Source organism: Narcine bancroftii, chromosome 8, assembly GCF_036971445.1.
Source record: "Narcine bancroftii isolate sNarBan1 chromosome 8, sNarBan1.hap1, whole genome shotgun sequence".
Taxonomy (NCBI): domain Eukaryota; kingdom Metazoa; phylum Chordata; class Chondrichthyes; order Torpediniformes; family Narcinidae; genus Narcine; species Narcine bancroftii.
The window spans coordinates 23324450-23344531 of NC_091476.1; the positions used below are offsets into that span (position 1 = coordinate 23324450).

A 20082-nucleotide genomic window follows, 5' to 3' on the forward strand; every position below is an offset into this window, starting at 1 on the left:
CATCTTCATCGTGAAAATTGCCCTCGAGCAATAATGCCCTGCAAGAAATCGTTTTCTGGAATTGCAATGTTGCAAATAGTTTCAAAGGAATTTAATGTCTTCTCGCAAATTTGCAGCAATTTAGTAGAATTGAATGGCTTTTTGGAAAATCTCACTATCAGCCAAGGTTCCTGAAAGTCCAAAGGGCAAGGTCCAAATCTTAGTCAAGGCGCCCACACAGGTTTCACGGTTAAAAAAATGTATACAGAGAGGTGTCTGTATCGACTCGGCTCGAGAATAGGACAAGGAAGTCGTTTCTATTCGGTCCAGGGCACACCATCAGACACTATTGACCACTCCAACTCCTGGGAATGTTTTCTCGCTGACTTGGCCAAACTAGTAGACTTTGAAGTAAGCCCTATGGGGAGGGGTTCAGGTGTAAGCATTGAAGGCGCATCCATGAGTGATTTTAAAAGCTGAAATGGTTCAGAGGGAAAAGAAAGGAATTTTAAAACAGCCTGAGGGTGAAGCCCGAGTCCCCGCAGATGCTGTAGTTGTAGCAAAAACACAAATGCTGGAGGAACTCAGCTGGTCTCGCAGCGTCCATAGGAGGTAAAGATATTTGACCCACTTCTTTTTTTAGCCAAATTAGATTTAATTCACAATAAATGATTTACAAAAGGCAAACCGTTCAAAGTCAAAAGAAAAACTGTGCCATCAAAAATTCACTTTCTAACAAAATATCTATACCACGCCACTGAACAATTTAACTGTTCACATTACAGTAGTTTATTGAAGTGCTCCCATGTTGCAGTTGCCATTTCTGTATCTGCTGCTCTTTAAATGAATACAATAAAACTCTTTAACACTGTCATTCAAGAAGCAGTGGAAAATAAAAACAGGAGAAAAGCTCAAGAAAGGAACATTCCTCCACAACCCTCAGTGAACACAGTTCATGGCCCAAGTGCCCACCTCATGATTATGATGCAATGTGTAAATCTGTAGACAGGTTATTAAAGTTAACAGATTCCATGCAAACACATTTCCCCTTGACCTCTGTGAAAAAGTATTCATTTTTCCACCGTGTTTGAAATTTTCAGCACTTCCTTGCTATTTTCCGCATGTTCAGTTCCACCTTTTTAATCAACTGAGGTAAACATATATTTTTTTTAAATTGAGGTAAACATTTTAATCAACATAATGACTCTCGGCCAGCCATATACAAGGGGACCACAGAACATTCAAGGGGAGCATGGACTGAAATCATAAAATATTTTTAATGTTTTTTATGTTTAAAAAAATTGACTGTGGAAATGAACAGCTGTGTACCTATGGAAAAAAAAACTGCATAAAGAATAAATAACACTTTTGTAAAGATCTGGCAGCCATACCTGGGGCTGAGTCTGAAAGGAAGCTCCTCAAATAACAGGAGGGGGATAACAACAAGGTGCTGCAGTGGTGGCAATGGTGTAAATCAAGGGGAGCATGGACTGAAATCATAAAATATTTTTAATGTCTAAAAATTGACAAACAGCATGATAACAGGGCCATTTTGGCCCACGAGTCTGTGCTGCCCAATTTACACCTAATTACCCGATACCCCCATAATGTTTCAAATGGTGGGAGAAACTGGAGCCCCTGGAGAAAACACACACAGACATGGGGAAAATGTACAGCTGGGATTCAAACCCTGGTCCCAATCGTTGGCGCTGTAAAGGTATTGCCTTAACCACTCCGCCAAACATGCTGCCCTAAAAAGGAGTATGGAAGAAATTTGCCTGCTTCACAGGGAAGGGGTGAGCCATAAACCTTGAGTAGAGTGATATGGGGGCCATAGCTAAAATGACAGTTGAGAATGGCTGCTCTAGACCATGGTCCTTCCCCACAGCACCCTCACATTAGTTGCACTAAACCTTAGTGTGTCCCTCAGCGTGTACTCCTGCAGCCTGGAATGTGTCAGTCGGAAATATTCGCTCACCAACATTTGCTGAAAGAGCAATAGGTTTTGGCCAATCCAAAGTGTGTCTTTCACCAAGTTGATGGTCTTCCAGAAGTTCTGGATATCTGACACTGGGTGCATCCTGTGAACATAAATCAGAGTCCTCTGTCATACTGCTTCTGGGGATGAAACATGAAAGGACCCTTGCATCCTTCTTCACACACACTAGGTGAATCTGCATTCGGTCCCTGCTGAAGACAGAGAGAAGAAGTGTTTGGTGATAGGATCACATCGTGTGGCAGAAATGGTGGAGGATATGTTGGATGCAGAGACTCATGGGTGGTAGGTCACCTACCTCCCCACTAGCCTCCACATCCAACATATCATCCTTTGGCACTTCTGCCATCTTCCACGTAATCCCACCATTAGACACTTATTCCCCTCTCTGCCATTCACAAGGACCACTCCCTCTATGACTCCCTCGTCCACTCCTCCCTCCCCATCAATTGCGCCCTTGGCACCTACCCCTGTGACCTCAGTGGATGCTCCTCGTGCCCACATCTCCTCATTCACCATCATTCAACCCCAAAACAGTCTTTCCAAGAGAAGCAACACTTCACATGTGAATCTGCAGAAGTCATCTACTGGTCTCCTCTATATCAGAGAAAGTTGACGCAAACTGTGAGATCACTTCATTCAGCATCTTATCTCTGTCCATCACAAAAACAGGGGTCTCCCAGTGGCAACCTATTTCAATTTCCAACCTCATTCCCATGCCTTCATTTCTGACAATGGTCTCATGCATTGTCAGACTGACACCACCTGCAAATTGGAGGAACAACACCTCATATTCCATCTGGGCACCCTCCAGCTGGATGCCATTAACTCTGACCTCCCTATTTCTCCTTCTTTGTAACTCTTTCTCTCTATTTCTCCCCATCTTTCCTCCAGCTCTGCATACACAGAGTCACCCCTACCCCAATCAATTTTCACCTTTCCTCTCCTGTCCTCTCCATGTCTAATGATCACCTTTTGTCTGTTGGCCTGTGCTCCCCACCTTTGCCTCATTCTTACCTTCTCCTCCAGCCTTTTTATTCAGGTGACTTACTGCTTTTTGCTCAAAAGGGCTCAGACCCACAATGTTTGTTATATATCTTTACTTCTTTTGGATACTGAGACCTGCCAAGCTCCTCAAGCTTTTTGGTGCTTTTATTAAAATTGCCTGAAATGAGCAGCCCCTGTAGCAGTACCTACGTTAACTTTGAAAGGACCATTGAAACCCATAATTGTATCTGATTATTCCTTTCTGACTGATACTGTTTACAACAAACATTCATAACAAAAGTTGCTTTTTGAGATTGAAGGAACCTTTCAAAAGCACAGACGGTGAAATGGAACGAACAGTCTGGATGGGGAATACACTCAAATTTATAACAAAAATGTATCATGTTCTCCAAAGTGAAAATACAAAGCCAGGCATACAGAGGTCAAGGGAAAGATGGGAGTCAGACTTGGGTGTAATCTCAGAAAGAAGATGGTCAGATTGGAGTACAGACAGTATGACATCAATTATTTTCTGCACCAATTATATCTTACTCCACAGGGGTTACATAGATCAAAAGCAGAAATTTCAGGAATGTGTTTCAGATGTGGGACTGAAATAGGAACTTTTCTACCTGCTATGTGGTTGTGCACAAAGGTGAGGCCATTTTAGCAAGCTATCGCAGAAAAATTAACCAGGATAACCTTTGTGGGGGATCCGGAGCTATATCTAATAGGTAATTCCATTGAAATAAGCAAATTTCATTTATTAAACATAGCATGGGAGGTAGCAAAAAAAATGTTTTCAATCGCTTGGAAGTCCAACTGCCCTCTACTTATAGCACGATGGACTGGGGAAATGAACAGCTGTGTACCTATGGAAAAAAAAAATCACATATAATTTAAAGAATAAATATAACACTTTTGTAAAGATCTGGCAGCCATACCTGGACCACAGAGGCACCCAAATAACAGATAGGAATATAAATGCTGACATTATATACATACCCAGAAGTGATTTCCCCAACTATACTCTATATATTTAAAGATATGCAAGGTCTGACAATCTGCAGATCTGTATGTAGAGAAGGTGGGGGGGGGGGGGGGGGGGTTGGTGGCGGGGGAATGTTTTGTTAATGTTTTTGTTGTTGTAAGAAAAGTTTAATAAATTGTATTATTGAAGATTTTATTATGTGTATTTTTGGAAAAAGAATCAAAGATAAAATATCAAGAAAACCAAGCACAGACTCTTATCGCCTGATTTCAAGATGAAAAATGATGGGTAAGGCTTGGAAAATCATAAAAATATTCAGGGACATTCAGGATAGAGCCGGGGGGAAGGGGGTCTTTGCTATTTGTAAATGTAAGGGCAGATAGAATTGACATAACACAGAAATTTTTATTTCAGATTATCTTGTGGGTAGCCTTTTGCTGTGTACCCCAATGAGAAATTCAATTATTCTGTTTACAAATTAGAAAATTCAGGTTTCCTGTTTTGGCTGCAAATCTCAGTCAATTACAGGATGTAACGCGCAGCCAAGTTTATTTCAATGGAACTATTTCAACAGATATTTTCACTTTACTTGATGAATTATTCAGGCCAAAGAATTGGGGTCCAGCCTCCAGTTATAAATCATAAATTGTTTAGAATTTAATTGGTTGAAATTTGCGGCAGTGTTTAAATCTACTTTTGCTAAGGTTCAATAGGTCAGAAGACAACCAGGTACTGAAGTCAGTTTCAGTGGAGAAAAATAGATGCCAACCTTTGAGAGGGCGTGTGCAGGTAACCAGCTTGCTCTGATAACTGGGAAGTCAAACATAAAGGTAAAGATTATAACATGTAGGCTAAATACAATCATGAGTGGTAAATGAGGTCAAGAGTGTAAAACAGAATAAAGGTTATAAATATGTAGGCTAAATCCAACCATAAGTGTGGTGATATGCAATTACACCACTAGGTCACCAGGGGTCATTCTGGTGACCTTGTATATAAAGCAGTCCCGAGCTACAGTCCAGCCTTCTAGGCTTGTCTTGCAGAGAGACAAGAACTCTTAGTGTACATATTACTTTATTAAAGCTGTCTTATGCTCGCACTGCTGGTGTGGTTATTGCCAGTACAATTTAATAAACTAATATCATAGCTACTAGGATGGAAGCTGCTTCTGCTCCAACACGCATTCCCGACCACCTGGAGACTCTTCCTGAGGAATGGAATCCGGGGACGACCAGCATGCAGGTGCGTCCGAGGACAGAGACGGCGAGGGACTGCTGTACTGGAATCATGGTGGAATGCGGGGAAGACCACAGAAGTATGATAGGGCAGGTAAGAAACGGCCAAGAGCTCTGCCTGCCCATGGGTTCGCCGGTACAGGCGCCACTGACCCTAAACCCCAGTCCGATCAGAAAGGGGCCACTACAAGCGCGGGTGGAAGGATCTCCACAAGTCGTGCTCCCGATCGCCACTTATGTGCAGAATTCCAGACCATTCCAGAGCCAGGGAAAGCAGACACTGCTACCGTCACTCCCCCAGCAGCAGTTTCCCCAGCACCACGCAGACCTGACACTACTGCTGGAATCCCCCCTAAGCCCACTACAAATGTCCCAAAGCCAGAGACTCAGCCAACAGCCCCAAGCATCCAGGTTACTCTTCCAGCAGACACAAGCACCACAGAGGCTCTACCAGCAGCTCCCAGTACCCCAGGGTCTGCCCTTGCTACACCTAGACGGGGAACAATCCCCGGGGTGCCCCAATTTAGCTAAGGGACCAGAGACTGTGGCTTAGCCATGTGCTGCGATCAGACAGGCTGGAGCTCGACCCCAGAAATCCTGGAGCATGCACGCACTTCGGCCGCTGGAGAGATGCTTTCTGAATTACATGGAGGGTGCTGAGGCATCGGATAAAGAACTATTAATGCTGCTGTTAGCACAGCTGGGAGACCACCCTTACTCCCTTAGACAGGATGCCAGGTCCTACCGAGGCAATGAGCACTTTACAGAGGCACTACAGAAAGGGGCATAGTGAACTCCACTCCCAGTACAGGTTCATGACCAGGTCACAACAAGTAGAGGAGTCTGCCAGAGACTTTATACTCTCTCTGAAAGACCTGGTGAGAGGCTGCAACTTTAAAACAGTATCAGCCCAGGAGTATGCGGAGGACCTTATTACGGACAGAATTGTTGGGGGAATACGATCCACTGAGACGAGACATCGATTGCTGGAGAAAGAAATGGTGGGGCTAGATGAGGCGGAGACTATTGCAGAAGCTTTAGAAAGCACCAGGAAAGAATTGGAGGAGTATTCACAGGACCCTGGGGCTGGGGCAAACGTCACACTGCTGGACTCTCTGGCCCCAAGAAAAGAAAAGTATGTTGCCTCACAGGAATTCCCAGCAGCAGCAGCACCTTGAGGGTCCCAAATGCTTTTTCTGTGGACAAAGAAAGTACCCCAGAGCCCTCTGCCCTGCCAGAGAAAATGTCTGTTCCAACTGTGGAAAACGTGGGCATGATGCAAAAGTCTGCAGAAGCCCCAAGGCCACAGCCAAGGCCCATTATCATGCTAATGAGAGGCGGGAAAGCTCTTCTTTCTCCACAGACAAACAGAAGAAGAAGAATGCCATGTGCAGCCGGCCATCTTGGACAAATGCTACAGAGCAGAGGACACAGTCTTCAGGAGACGAATATGACGCCGAGTACTATCGGATGGAAGGACACTAAGAACATGCCAGACTTGCTTCCCTACGCATGAATCAGGCGAGTCCACACAATTTATCTGATGCCACTGTGTGCATCAAAATTAATGATGTGAGGGTAAACTGCTTAATAGATAGTGGAAGCACTGAAAGTTTTATTGACCAGGGGTTAGTCAACCGCCTTGCCCTCCCCACACGCCCGAGTGAGCACCGGATCCTGTTAGCAGCCAGCAGCCTTGCGGCTGAGGTAAAACAGTTTTCCAGGGTTACTCTAGAAATCCAGGGCACAAAATACAAAGGGTTCAAATTACTAGTACTCCCTCACCTCTGTGCCCTGGAACTATTGGGGTTAGATTCAGTGCCAGTTACAAAGCAGTACAATAGTGCACAACGGGCCTCACCCCCGACTACGCCTTACGAAGAAACAACACTGCAGCCTGTCTGTCCTGAACATAGAACCCTCTCCGCTGTTCACACACCTGACCCCAGAATGCACACCAATAGCCACAAAGAGCAGGAGGTACAGCCCGAGGGACAGAGCCTTCTTTAGTACAGAGGTCCGCAGGCTACTACAGGAGGGCATCATAGAACAGAGCACCAGCCCCTGGAGAGCCCAGGTGGTTGTAGTAAAGTCAGGAAAAAAATCTGTGCATGATAGTGGATTACAGCCAGACAATCAACAAATTTATACAACTAGATGCCTACACCCTGCCACACATAGCAGACAGTGTCAACAACATTGCACAGTACAAGGTGTTCTCCACCATAGACCTGAAGGCAGCATACCACCAACTGCTCATTAGAAACAGCGATCGCATTTACACAGCATTTGAGGCAGACGGCAGGCTGTATCAATTTCTGTGACTCCCCTTCGGTGTCACCAATGGAGTGTCCCTGTTTCAGAGAGAAATGGACCAAATAGTAGATGAGTTCCAACTGAAAGTGGTGTTCCCCTACTTAGACAACGTGACAATCTGTGGCCACACTCAGGAGGATCATGACACAAATTTAAAATGCTTCTTCCAGGCAGCCGAGGAAAGGAACCTAACATACAACAAGGACAAATGCGTCTTTAGCGCCAGGAATTTGTCAATCATGGGCTACAGTGCAGATCGGGGAAATCAGCCCATACCCTACCCATATGCACCCTCTCCTAGACCTCCCATACATGCTGAAAGGTGTTTGGGACTGTTCGCTTACTACGCCCAATGGGTCCCCAACTATGCCGACAGGGCCCACCCACTTATAAAAGCCTCAGTTTTCCCACTGTGCCCAGCAGCCACCAGAGCATTCAGGGACATTAGGGACCATATTACTAAAGCTACCATGTGGTCCATAGATGAGTCAATCCCATTTCAAGTAGAAACGGATGCATCCGATGTGGCTCTGGCAGCCACGCTAAACCAAGATGGACGACTGGTGGCCTTTTTCTCGCGAACCCTACAGGGGTCAGAAGTAAGACACGCAGCAGTAGAGAAGGAGGCCCTAGCCATTGTGGAAGCAGTAAGGCACTGGCGACATTATCTGGCATGCAAACACTTCACCCTCGTCACGGACCAACGGCCTGTGGTTTTTATGTTCGATAACCAGAACGGGGTGAATTAAGAATGACAAAATCTGCACTGGCAGATTGAATTGTCAACATTTAACTACAACATTCTATACCGCCCCGGGAGACCAACGAGCCCCCGGACGCACTGTCCAGAGGCACTTGTGCCATCCTTAACCACATGTCCCAGTTGCAGAACTTGCACAATGAGCTGGGCCACCTGGGGGGTCACTAGACTGTTTCACTTCATTAAAACCCAAAACCTCCCATTTTCGGTAGAGGAAGTGAGGTCAGTGAACAAGAGCTGCCCCACCATGCGGAATGCAAACCGCAATTTTACCATCCAGACAAAGCTACCCTGATAAAAGCTTCCAAACCTTTTGAGCGCCTCAGCCTCAATTTTAAAGGCCCGCTCCCATCCAATAATAGAAATGTCTATTTCCTAAACGTAATAGATGAATATTCCCGTTTCCCCTCTCGCAATCTCGTGTTCTGATGTATCAGCAGCCACTGTTATAAATTGCCTCCAACCCATCTTCAGCGTATTTGGGTACCCGAACTACATACACACAGACAGGGGAGCTGCATTCATGAGCACGGAAGTACAGCAGTACCTGCACGAGAGAGGAATTGCTACCAGCTGCACTACAAGTTACAATCCCAGGGGGAATGGACAAGTTGAAAGGGAAAATGACACTATCAGAAAAACGGTCCTCTTGACCTTAAGAGCAAAAGACCTGTCTGTTACTAGATGGCAAGAAGTGTTGCCAGAGGCCCTACACTCTACACGTTCTTTGTTGTGAACTGCCACTAACATGACCCCACATGACCGTATCATTTCTTTCACAAGGAAAGCCACGACGGGCACAGTGCTGCCTAAGTGGATTATGACACTGGGAACTGTTCTCCTCCGGAAGCACTGCAGACCCCACAAAGCGGACCTGCTGGTGGATCAAGTGGAGTTGAGGCACGCAAACCCTCAATACGCCTTTGTCACATTCCCTGATGGAAGACTCCGTGGCCACCAGGGATCTCGCGTCGGCCAGATGCGTGAGCAACGCGGAGGAAACACAGATGTCTATGGATCAACAAGGAACGCAGCAGCAGTCACTAGAACAGTCGTCCATCGAGTCACCCCAGAGGACTATACCACCCACCTTGGAAATCAGGACCCTGGGTACGTCCGCCCCACAAAATATCACCACTCTAGACCCGGTGGCAGGACCTAATCCCATACAAAAGGTTCCCCAGCCAACATGACCAACCAGTACTTCCCACTCCCACACCTCCACCAAGAAAAGCCGAAAGGCAGACTGCACTCCCTATCCCTATACCACTACCGAGGAGGTCCAGAAGGCAATGGAAGCCACAAAAAATTTTGGACTCATGAACTTACAAACAAGGGAAGGAGGACGGGGGGGTGGGGGGGGTGGAGTGGGGAAGAGGGGGGAGTAACAATTTTTTTAAGGTGGTGGAGTGAATATGGCGATATGTAATTACACCATTAGGCCACCAGGGGTCATCCCAGTGATCTTGTATATAAAGCCGTCCAGAGCTACAGTCTAGCCTTCCAGGTTTGTCTTGCAGAGAGACAAGACCTCTTAGTGTACATATTACTTTATTAAAGCTGTCTTATACTCGCACTGCTGGTGTGGTTATTGTCAGTACAATAAGTGAGTGCTAAATGAGGTCAAGAGTGTAAAACATATTTCACTGAGCCAAGAGCAAAGTTGAGAAAAATACTGTTGGAGATGGGCGATGAGCAATAAACTCACACTTGATGATCACACATCCTCTAAAGCAGTGGTTTTCAAACTGCCCCCCCTAAACTCACTTTCCACCTTAAGCAATCTCTATACCATCAGTGCTCTGTGATTAATCAGGTGTATCATCCCTGTGGCCATCGGTCACCTGCGTGCTGGTTATCCCAGTGTGATAGGGACATGGGGTATCCTGGGACAAATTAGTGAGGATAGGTGCCCCTCGCTCCTGGGATGCCTGGTGGTGAGTGTGAAAGGTCGCAGAGAACCAATTAACTATGGTCCAGTGTGAACAGCAAAAATAGTTTCTTTAGCCGGTGCTTTGAATGGCCAATTTACTGGTTAGCCAGTGTGAAAGTAATCCTTCATGTCCTAGATCCTTCCTTAGAATTGGGAAAGAAAGAAAACATGTCAAACCAGGTAAGAGAACAAAAAGAATATATCTGACAGGATGAGGCCAAATGGATCCATGTGGTAGTTAGAGAAAGAATGTGCTTCTTGGTGTTGTGTTTGATAATTGCAGGAATGTGGGACAATCCCAGCAGATCAGCTGTACTAATTAAATGAGAGAAACTGAGCCAAAAGTAGATGGATGACTGGCAGAAATTGCTGGTTCTGATACAAGCAAGTGACCTGAAGTTGCCAATTCGATACGGAGTCTGGAAGACTGCAATGTGCCTAGAAAGAGGGGATGCTGTTCAAGATTTTTTTTTTGTTGAATATTTTATTTAAAATTTTTCCATACATAAAATTGATAAGCTTTTAAATAAAACAGTGATTAAGTTTAAGAAATTACAACGGTTACATGATGGGGTTTTTTTTAGCCCATCCTTGTTCCTCAAGCTGGAATTGGGATTTAAATGTAACAGTGGGAGAGGCCACAGACAGGAAGGTTAGAGTGGAAGCAGAGGGGTGAATTCAGGTAGAGGGCCACCAGAAGCTCAAAGTCACAACTGACGATGGTGCACAGGTTTCGCTGCAAAGGGGTCACCCAACCTTGTTATCAGCATCTTCTGGTTTTCATTTCATATTTTCAACATGTTTTTTTTAAATTTCCTAATACTTGAGTGGAATGCAATAAAAAGAGGATGAACACATTGGTCTGAGAGTGTAGTTCACATGGATACAATCTCGAACGCAGATGCAGGAAATCTAAAACAATCTAACTTGTTGAGTTTTTCCATCATTTTCTGTGTTTGTTTAATTATTAATTATTCAAATGGTTATTATTCCTTTGAATACATATAATTCCATATATAAAACTAATCATAGAAAATTTACATTTTATTAAAAATTGAGGAGCATGATTTCAAAACAAACTCATTTTATTTTGCAAAATCTTTTACATTCAAGGATAAAATTAGAAAAATACTTTGCATTTGTTTATGTTTTATAATCTGTAAAATAAGCAACTCGAAGCTCCAATCTGCATCAATATAGGACAATGTCTTTCTCTGAAATTAAGTGCACCTTCCCAAACAGCAGTGGAAAGCAAAAAAAAAATGTTTCAAAGGTTCACAGAACCTTTCAGATGGACCCTCTGGGACATTTGTGGCTACTAGTTGTACTGACAAGAATATTTTCTACCCTTGTCTTCTGCAATGGAGAATGTGTAGCCAGCATGTTTGGACATTCAGAAATTGTAACTGGCATAAAATTCATTCAGGACTGCAAGTAACTGATAACAGTATCAGGTGATAGATGCATTCTCAAATGGCGCTTGGACCCTCAGTTGAGGGTCATCGGAATGAGTCTCTTTGAAATTAAACAGGTTGTGACACTTCTTTAGTTCATATGTTCTGAAGCAGGTTTGAAATTTTAAAAAAAGCAAAATATGTGAAATTTGTCCAAGTTGTGCAAAAGCTTCAAAGGCTATAGCCTTTGGGAAAATTCTTTGTCTTAATCAGGGTTTCTGGTGGGTGGCTTCTTAAAGACAGGGTTTTTTAAATTTCTGTATGATTCATATCAGGACTCTGCTCCTGTGAATACCCGTATAAAATTAGTTTACAATGAAATAATGTATTACAATAAGCACATCTTCTTTTGGAATTGCATTATTTTAGAATGTCTTTTTGAATGTTATTGATGGTTTTTTTTGCTATGTTTTGTGGATTTTTTTCTTGAATACCTTTTGGAAATAAATACCCTTTAATGTTTGCATTTGAAAAAAAATAACTGTAGTGACTGCTATCCATAAAAGCCATTTGGAGGCTAGGTTGGACTCTTGTTTGTGATGCGTTTTGATTGATTCACCACTGAGTCGAGCTGAGTTTAAATGGTTTATTTATTAACACATAAAAGACATGTAGCGATCTATAATAAGTCGCTATTATTGGAACAGTAAGCTATTTTAGATCACTACACGTCTTTTATGTGTTAATAAATAAACCATTTAAACTCACCTGGACTTGGTGGTGAATCATTCTAAACACATCAACAAGAGCCTCACCTAGCTTCCAAGCAGCTTTTATGTATAATAGTCGCTACATTTAGTTAACAAAAAAATACGCGAGCCTCACTCACAATTTATCAATAAAGAATTTGGACCCCAAACTCCCGCATATGAGCCAACTGTCCCCAGTGTGCAAACCCAACACACATGCACCAACATTTGCACAGGAAGCAGCATGGCCACACACAGCCCATGGACCCTGGGATGCCACCTAACAAAGGTAGGTAAGCACCTTTGGCCCCGAGAGTAATAGTGCACAATTCTCTCACCAAGAACCAAGCCTCAGCTCAACGTTCTGGGAGGCTTACCACAAGACTGACCACAATGCAGCAGTTCAAGGAGATAATCAAAGAGTGTTGAGCTGCCCGCTGTTGGGTTACTTTCGCAGAAGGCTAGCACAGCACAAAGGAGGTCTCCCACTGTCCATTCCTCCTCTTCTGCTAGTGTCAACAGAATGGGAAACTGGAACAAAGAACAAAATTACTGGCATCAGTTTACAGATACATTTTTCCAATCGGATACTTCAATTTAGTTGCAGAGTGAGTGATCACTCATCAAGCAGCATTTATGGATTAAAATATTATGTACATTTAAAAAAATGTTAGTATCTGAAAGCTTTATGGATATAATGAGCAAATTAAGTAGAGTTATAGAATTAATTGTGATAACAGGTTCTTTTTTTTGCCATGCTGCTCTGGGAGAAGTATTGCCGTGTGCCACGTGACATGGTCTCAAAGAGGATTGGGATGAATCAGCTTAATGACCTTTGATTAATGTTGGTTTGTTCTTTTTATTTTTCAGCATCTGCAACATTTTGAATTTGGAGGTTTCTTGAATGAATTCTTTTTAAACTTTGCTCAATCATTTGGTTACATTCAGATAATTCATTCACACATACTCATTAACACTACACAACAAATGTTTTCAAAAGGTTTGCTTCTTGAGAAGAAATTGGGAATTATGAAAGACAACTTCAAACTGAACACAAAGATAATTTCAGATTCACTGTATCACGTAGGAAGTTGGAGAAACTTTAAATGAACTTTTAATGATTTTGCATGTTAATCACCAAATGACGCTGACACATTGCTTTAGGCCATCTGACCTAAAAATGTTTTGCTGCTGATCTTCATTTGTACTCAGCATCTGATGCCTCTCACATCAGTGTCCAACAATAGTTGGGCAACATTGATGGATTCCAGTTTCCCTGATACTGCTTTTTCAAGGTTGCAATCACCTGGTGAATCCTTTCACCATGTTAATCTGTACCAAGATTAACAGGGAAATCCAAGTGCAAATGCAGAAAATGAATTTTCAGTGATAAGACAGCTTGCTTTGTGGGCAATATACAGGTGCCAGCAGACATAAAATAGGTCAGGGTTATGTTTGAAAAACGAAAACGAATTGGATTTTTTTTTTAAAGTTGATTTCATGAATCAGCAACCCAAAATCCATAAAGTGCACCTAAAAAGTGTTCAGGAAGCAAAATCTTCATTGTCCAGTGTAAGTAGGTCTTGGAGAAGGAATTTTAATCATACCAGTTTGCAGAACTTACCTGTTCAAAGTCTTCGCGTGAATTCTCTATACGAATCTTGGAGACGTTAAGCTGAGAAGCTGTTGCCCACTGTAGCATTACTTGCACCTGGACATCCATAGTAGTGGACACAGAGTTAAAGTTTACCAACAAAAGTTCAATTGCCTTTGTAGCCAAGAAGCTGTAGTCCTTCATTTCCTCAGAGCCTTCCTCTTCTTTACTACATTGCATAAAAGAAATGCTGGATTGATCTGCATTTTCCTGTGGCTGTTTTATCAGTGAGTCACCTGTATATTCAATTACATTGAGTCCTTGAAATGTGGTGTTCAGAATCAAGGGAACATGATCTCCTTTGTCCTTGAATGGTTCTTCTATCTGTATATTATTTTGGATCTCTAGACCTTGTGAGTTGTTGGAAACTGAAGGAGCATTTCTGTACATTTCATGCGTTGGTACCTCTAATCCAGAACTGCAATGCCTACAAACATCAGCCAAGGAAGAATTCAATATAGTTTCTGCTAAACTTTCAGCATACGTTTTGTTTTGAGGTTTGTAGTCTGGATCCTTTGTTACCACCTTTGTCAATTCCAAGGCAGAAGATGTTTTGTAATAATTAACCACGGGCTTTGGGTTGATGTCCAGAAATTCATCCAGATCTTGATGTTGACATGACTTTTCCTTTTGTTCAGATGAGCTTTGTTCTGCATCTACTTGGACAAAACCATTCAGATTCTCTCCAGCAAGTTCATCATTCTCCACTTTTACAAATGGTTGCTTATGTGGGCATGCACTGTTCAAAAGACTTGCATTCTCATTATTTGTTCGTTGAGGGCTTGCAATGTTTATTATACCAATTCCACAAGTTGATTCTGGAGTTCCTGCCATTTTCCCCTTCCCAGTAAGCTCAGGATCGTCAAGAGCCACTGCCTGGTCGCTTGCCTCAGATTTCATTGTCTCTAATGATGGCCTGATAAACTGCTGCTCTTCCATGACACCAGTGAGAAAAGGCTTCTCCTCAACTCTCCTGGCTGCAGGAGACATGTTCTGAAGTAGTTCTGAATCAGGCCCAGGGTCGTCATCATCCTGAGATAAGCTCACAGCTCTGGCTGGCAGTAACCTATACCAAATTTTATATAGATGGAGGGTGGATTGGATAACTCTTTTTACAAGGTCCTCAGACATGGAATTCAGATGCTTGATGTAACATGAAGGCCTACAATCTTCATTTCCATTTCCTTCTCTCTCCACTTTGTGTTCTCCATAATCAAGTAATTCAATTTGATTCATAAAATTGATGACCAAACTGACAATTTCCTGTGTTAAAGTGTCCGTATATTCCCACAACTTGCTTTCCATTATGCATGGAAAACTGGCTTGGGGTTCATCCCCATTGGGTTTGCCTGCAATCCTCTTGGTGTCCAGGAAGAGTACATCAGAAGGACATGGGTTCAATTTTTCCAAGGTCTTGCTGTTCAGCTGGCATTCATTGCTAAACGCGTCACCATGGCAGTTCTCCTCATTATGGCTTTTTGGATCAATGATCTCTCTCACAATGCCACTAATCATTTGTGCAGACGAAAAGACAATGTCAGATACTAAATCACTGAAGTAGTCTTGCACCTTGTTCTCATTTATCCACAAACTCTCTGTTTCTTCACTTTTTGAAGCTGAAAATTCTTGCAGCACATTTTGCAGCTTCTCCTGCTCCGGCATCTCAACAGTTCCTGCACAGTCTTTTCTGCTACACTCTTGAGACAGTGATCGTATCAGCTTTCTCATAAATTCAGCATTTTCCTCTCTTCCTTCCCTAGGCAAGCAAAAATTGAGAGTTTCCTTTGGGGTTGGTGGAGGGGGTGAAGGAAGGAATTCTTTTGCCAATCCTCCCTTAAGCTTCCTAGTAAAGCTCCTCTGACTGCCTGTCAGCTGCGGCTTCAGTGGTGTTGGCGGTGGTGCATCAGGGTACTCCAATGACCCCTTCTTGGTGAGCCCAAGCTTATCAAACACAAGCTCCTCATAGTCCTGATCATCAGCCCTCTCTTTGTCTGATACTGATAAATGCCTTTCTCTATCTGAAGGCAAATCATCGAAAGACTGTTGCGCTGCTTTAGTTAAACATTCAACCTGTTCAGTGGCTATTACCGGGCTCACTCCCATACATAATGACCTTATTGTGGTTCTTGCAAGATGATCAACTTCATTTGTACCAATATCAAGTTGAGACAATTGCATCTCTGAAAGGTTTGGTTTAGGTGGTTCAAAGTGAGCATGGTGTGAAATTGTATTTGTCTCTTCAAGTGGCTCTGAGTTGCTACTCATCTTCCTTTCCAAGCTTGCTTTCTTAGTGCTCTCAGAAATAACTTCCTGGATCAATGCCAGTGCATAATTTTCCACGACAGGAAGCATGATAGCAAATGGTTCTTCTGAAGAGCTCACATTAATCATCCTTGGATCATCAAGGGGGTTTGCCCTTTCAATCCCAATCTCTTGAAAAGATTTCTGAATAATATTGGAAGCTTCCTTGCCTGCAAGGTAAGCAATTCTGTTCTCACATTTCAATTCTTCAGGATTCCCCTCCGATTCTGTAGATTTTTTTGATATTAAATAATCTTGTGATGATTTAAGAGACTCTTTGACCCCTGTAAAAGTTTGTTTCAAATGCAAGTCTGGGACAGTATCATAAGAAAGCATCTCGGGTGAATATATGTCTTCACTGGATGCCCATTCCTTTGGCTGTTTCATGTGGAGAAGAATAGGTTCAGTCCCCTGAAGAAGACTAACTTTGTTCACCGAACTAAGTATCTCATCTGACATCCACTCGGCAAAAGTGGATAGTTTTTCTAAGAATTGTGATCCAGTAGGGGGTGGAAGATGGCATGTGGTTTCCACATCCACATCTGTTGCCACACATGATGATTGAATGCCCTCTGGAGGATGGCATACTGCAGATTGCACAAACGGAGAGCTACTTTGAACGGAATTCTGATGACACATCTGCTCTGATGTCAAAAGGTGTTGAATTTCATCGACAGGAACTGGAACTTCATGAAGAGAAGTTTCAGTATTTGGAGTGGTCAGGTTTATTCCTTGATCTGTAATGGCATCAGGAGGAGACACGTCAGCAGTGGAAATGTGCTCAGGTCCCTCTGTACTCTGAACGCTGACAGCAGGAAAACCTCCTGTGATGGCGTGGATTGCCTGCTGGAATCCCAAAGAATATTTCCGGAGGCTTGAGAACACAGAGCTACCGCTGTATTTGGGGGAGGGTGAGAGACACATCACACCTTCCGATGAACTCTGTTTTCAAAACATAAAGAAGGAACAAGTTTAACGAACAAAAATACCACTTGCTCGAACTTACAACGATAATATATTCCCTGAATTTGAAATCTCCTCGCTGATGCCCCTGTGGCTGCAAAAACCCAGTTTAGATGTGCAAACGTGTTGGGATTGGCCCTAATGTTGGATTAAAAGTAATGGCATGAGGGCTGGGTTCACTTTTAATTGATGTGCAAATTACACAGCAATTTCCTGTTATGCAGGAAAAAGGGGGAAATCCCAAATGTTGCACCCAACTATTCCTTGCCTGTAAATTCAGCAGGGAATGCCATCAAAACCCCACTTTGATCATCAACATATCATAGAATTTTAAGATTAGTGAATGTGAGTGAGTTTTATTTTTTAAAAATCACTGAAAAATTGTAAAATTTGCCAAACAAATTAGCTGGTCATAAAGAAATTCTTATGAATGAAAACTCATTCTTTCAAAATGTAATTATTGCTATAACTATTTTTTCCACCATTTCCTTTCTAAAATCCTTAACTTTCTTTCCCTATTTTGTTTTAATATACATGAATTCTTGTTTTCTTGCATCCTTTGCAAGTTAATGTGCACAAATAATAAATTGAATATTCTAATATTTATTTCCTGCTTTAGACCATTCTCAATCTGATTGTGTGGAGATCTGTATTGCTTCTTGCCCTGCTTACAGTACCACACATCAGCTTAAAGGGACACTAAATTGCTCTGGACAGCTGAAGGAGCCATGAACAGAGAGTGCACGTATACCTCTCTGGTCAGGCATCTGCAAATTGCAAGTCATTGAGTATTATTTTTTTGAAACTCATTCAATTGCCAGACCGATCGAGTTTTGCCGCTAACGTGAAAAACGATAGGGAAAACAACCAACATCTCTCAATGTTTATTGCACTTCCTTTGGATAAAAGCAACTGCTATTTTCAAAAAATCCACCAAAAGGATCAGATTAAATTTTGGCAGTTGGTTATATCATTTGAATCCTTTGATTGTAATACAGCCTTCCACCCCCAACCCCATCCAGTTCCATAATGCAAATTAATTCTTTAATTGACAAGGGTCATGGATGAAAATAGAAGCTTTCCCAGTTGCTTTGTAAACCAATTTAAATATTGTGGAAGTTTTCAAACCTAATTATGATAATTTCTGGTTGAAATAAACAGCATCTGAAACAGTGAGCGACACTCATTTAGCCTCAGTCTGGTTGAGAAATTAAATCAACTGAACCAGTTTTTCTAGATTCTTTTTAACATTTCCAAGAAACAATTTGACACAGGATCCAATTGGAAACTTCATCCTCAATGGCTCCCTAAAAATTCACTGCAAGAAAAAAAGAACAAACGTATTTCAATTTAAATGGCCAGTTTAACATTTTGGTTTCAAATTGGCTGCAATGGGAGTAATTATTTTAAATTTCAAGTGGCAGCACCAAAAAGTCTATTCTTGCTGCTGCCACCAGGAAAGAAGTACAAGTGCCACAAGACTCAAACCACCAGGTTTAGGAGTAGCTGCGACCCCTCCACTATCAGACTCCTAAACAATCGGAGACTAATTTAAGGACTCTGAATTTGCACATTTATTATTGAATATTTATTTTCTGTATTTCACAGTTTGTTTAAATATATTTCTTGGTTTACAGTTCTCTTTCATACACACTTTTTTTTGAGTACAGTTTTTTTTGCACTACCAATAGGTAGAAATTCTGTCTGGCCCACATAAAAGAATCTCAGGTTTGTATGTGATGTCATTAATGGTGGTGGATGACTTGGTGATTCTTTATTTGCCTTTACAGGGCAAACAAAGGAAAGATTTTGTATGTACCTTGCAAACATAACAATAAATTGAATCCTAGGTTTCCATACATCAGACCCTCTGGAGAAGGGAGGGGCATACATTTCCAATTGTAGAAGTTCCAGAGTATGGCACATTTCTCTAAGGCCATGAGGTGTGGACAATAAATTCTGGGTCGCCAGCAGCGCCCATGTTCCAGGAATGAAGGAAAAGCTCTGGCATTTCTTGGTGATGGAGGTTGTGCTGTAAAATGAGCCTTGACAAGATACAGCAATGCAATTTGTAAATGATATCCACCGTCAACAAAGTGGGTGGTTAGGAGTAAATGTTGGGAAGTGGGGTGGGAGAAGCACTGACAAGGATCTAAAAGTTAGCATGGTGGATTAGATAACCATGAAAGAAACATTCTTGTGAGCCACGGGTTCAACTTGCTTTGCCAACAACAGGAGATATTCCGACTTAAAAGTATTAAAAATAGGAGGAACTACAAGTTAGAAAATGGCTCTCCCATTTGAAGCAAATAGCAGAATAATTTAATATCTATTTAACAACAGAGGCTTTATAATAGCTTTTTGCTTTACCTGTGACTCATCTATGGGCACCTCAGAATGCTGCTGTAGGCCTTTGATTAAAATGACATCGTCTTCTTTTAGATGATGCACTTGGATAGATTCTATCAGCTCATACAGCTGAGGATAAGTGGCAGTCACTTCCTAGATGAAAAAGTACAAAGCAAGATAACCTGGTCTGTGCACCAAGGAAATAAAAGAAAGATGGTCACAAAAGAATGTTTGGATAGAAATTTAGTTTTCATTTCATTTTGATGCAGGTTTCCCATTATATAATTGAAAGACTGAACATTAAAAGAGAACTTATTACTTTTAAACCTCTTCCCACAATATCCTGACATTCAAACGTGTCACACAATCAATCACATAGTTTTGAAGTGGAGTTAACCAATGTAGGAAACCTGCCAATCCATTTGTGCATTGGTAAGTAATGTTTTTGCTGAGAGGTTTGGCTGCAAGAGAATTA

The 20082-nt window shown here is 42.2% G+C and overlaps 1 protein-coding gene across 1 annotated transcript in view; it reads right to left on the reverse strand.

Moving 5' to 3' along the window:
- Window positions 1–636: 636 nt before the first annotated feature.
- LOC138740484 (uncharacterized) overlaps window positions 637–20082 on the reverse strand; it is a 39907-nt gene continuing 20461 nt past the window's right edge. Inside the window, exons 3-7 of the mRNA XM_069893205.1 lie at window positions 19629–19760; window positions 13965–17237; window positions 12718–12871; window positions 4723–4763; window positions 637–2060 (exon numbers count right to left, since the gene is read on the reverse strand). Of these exons, the coding sequence (XP_069749306.1) occupies window positions 1887–2060; window positions 4723–4763; window positions 12718–12871; window positions 13965–17237; window positions 19629–19760 (3774 nt within the window). The 3' untranslated portion in view covers window positions 637–1886. The remainder of the gene's footprint in view (window positions 2061–4722; window positions 4764–12717; window positions 12872–13964; window positions 17238–19628; window positions 19761–20082) is intronic.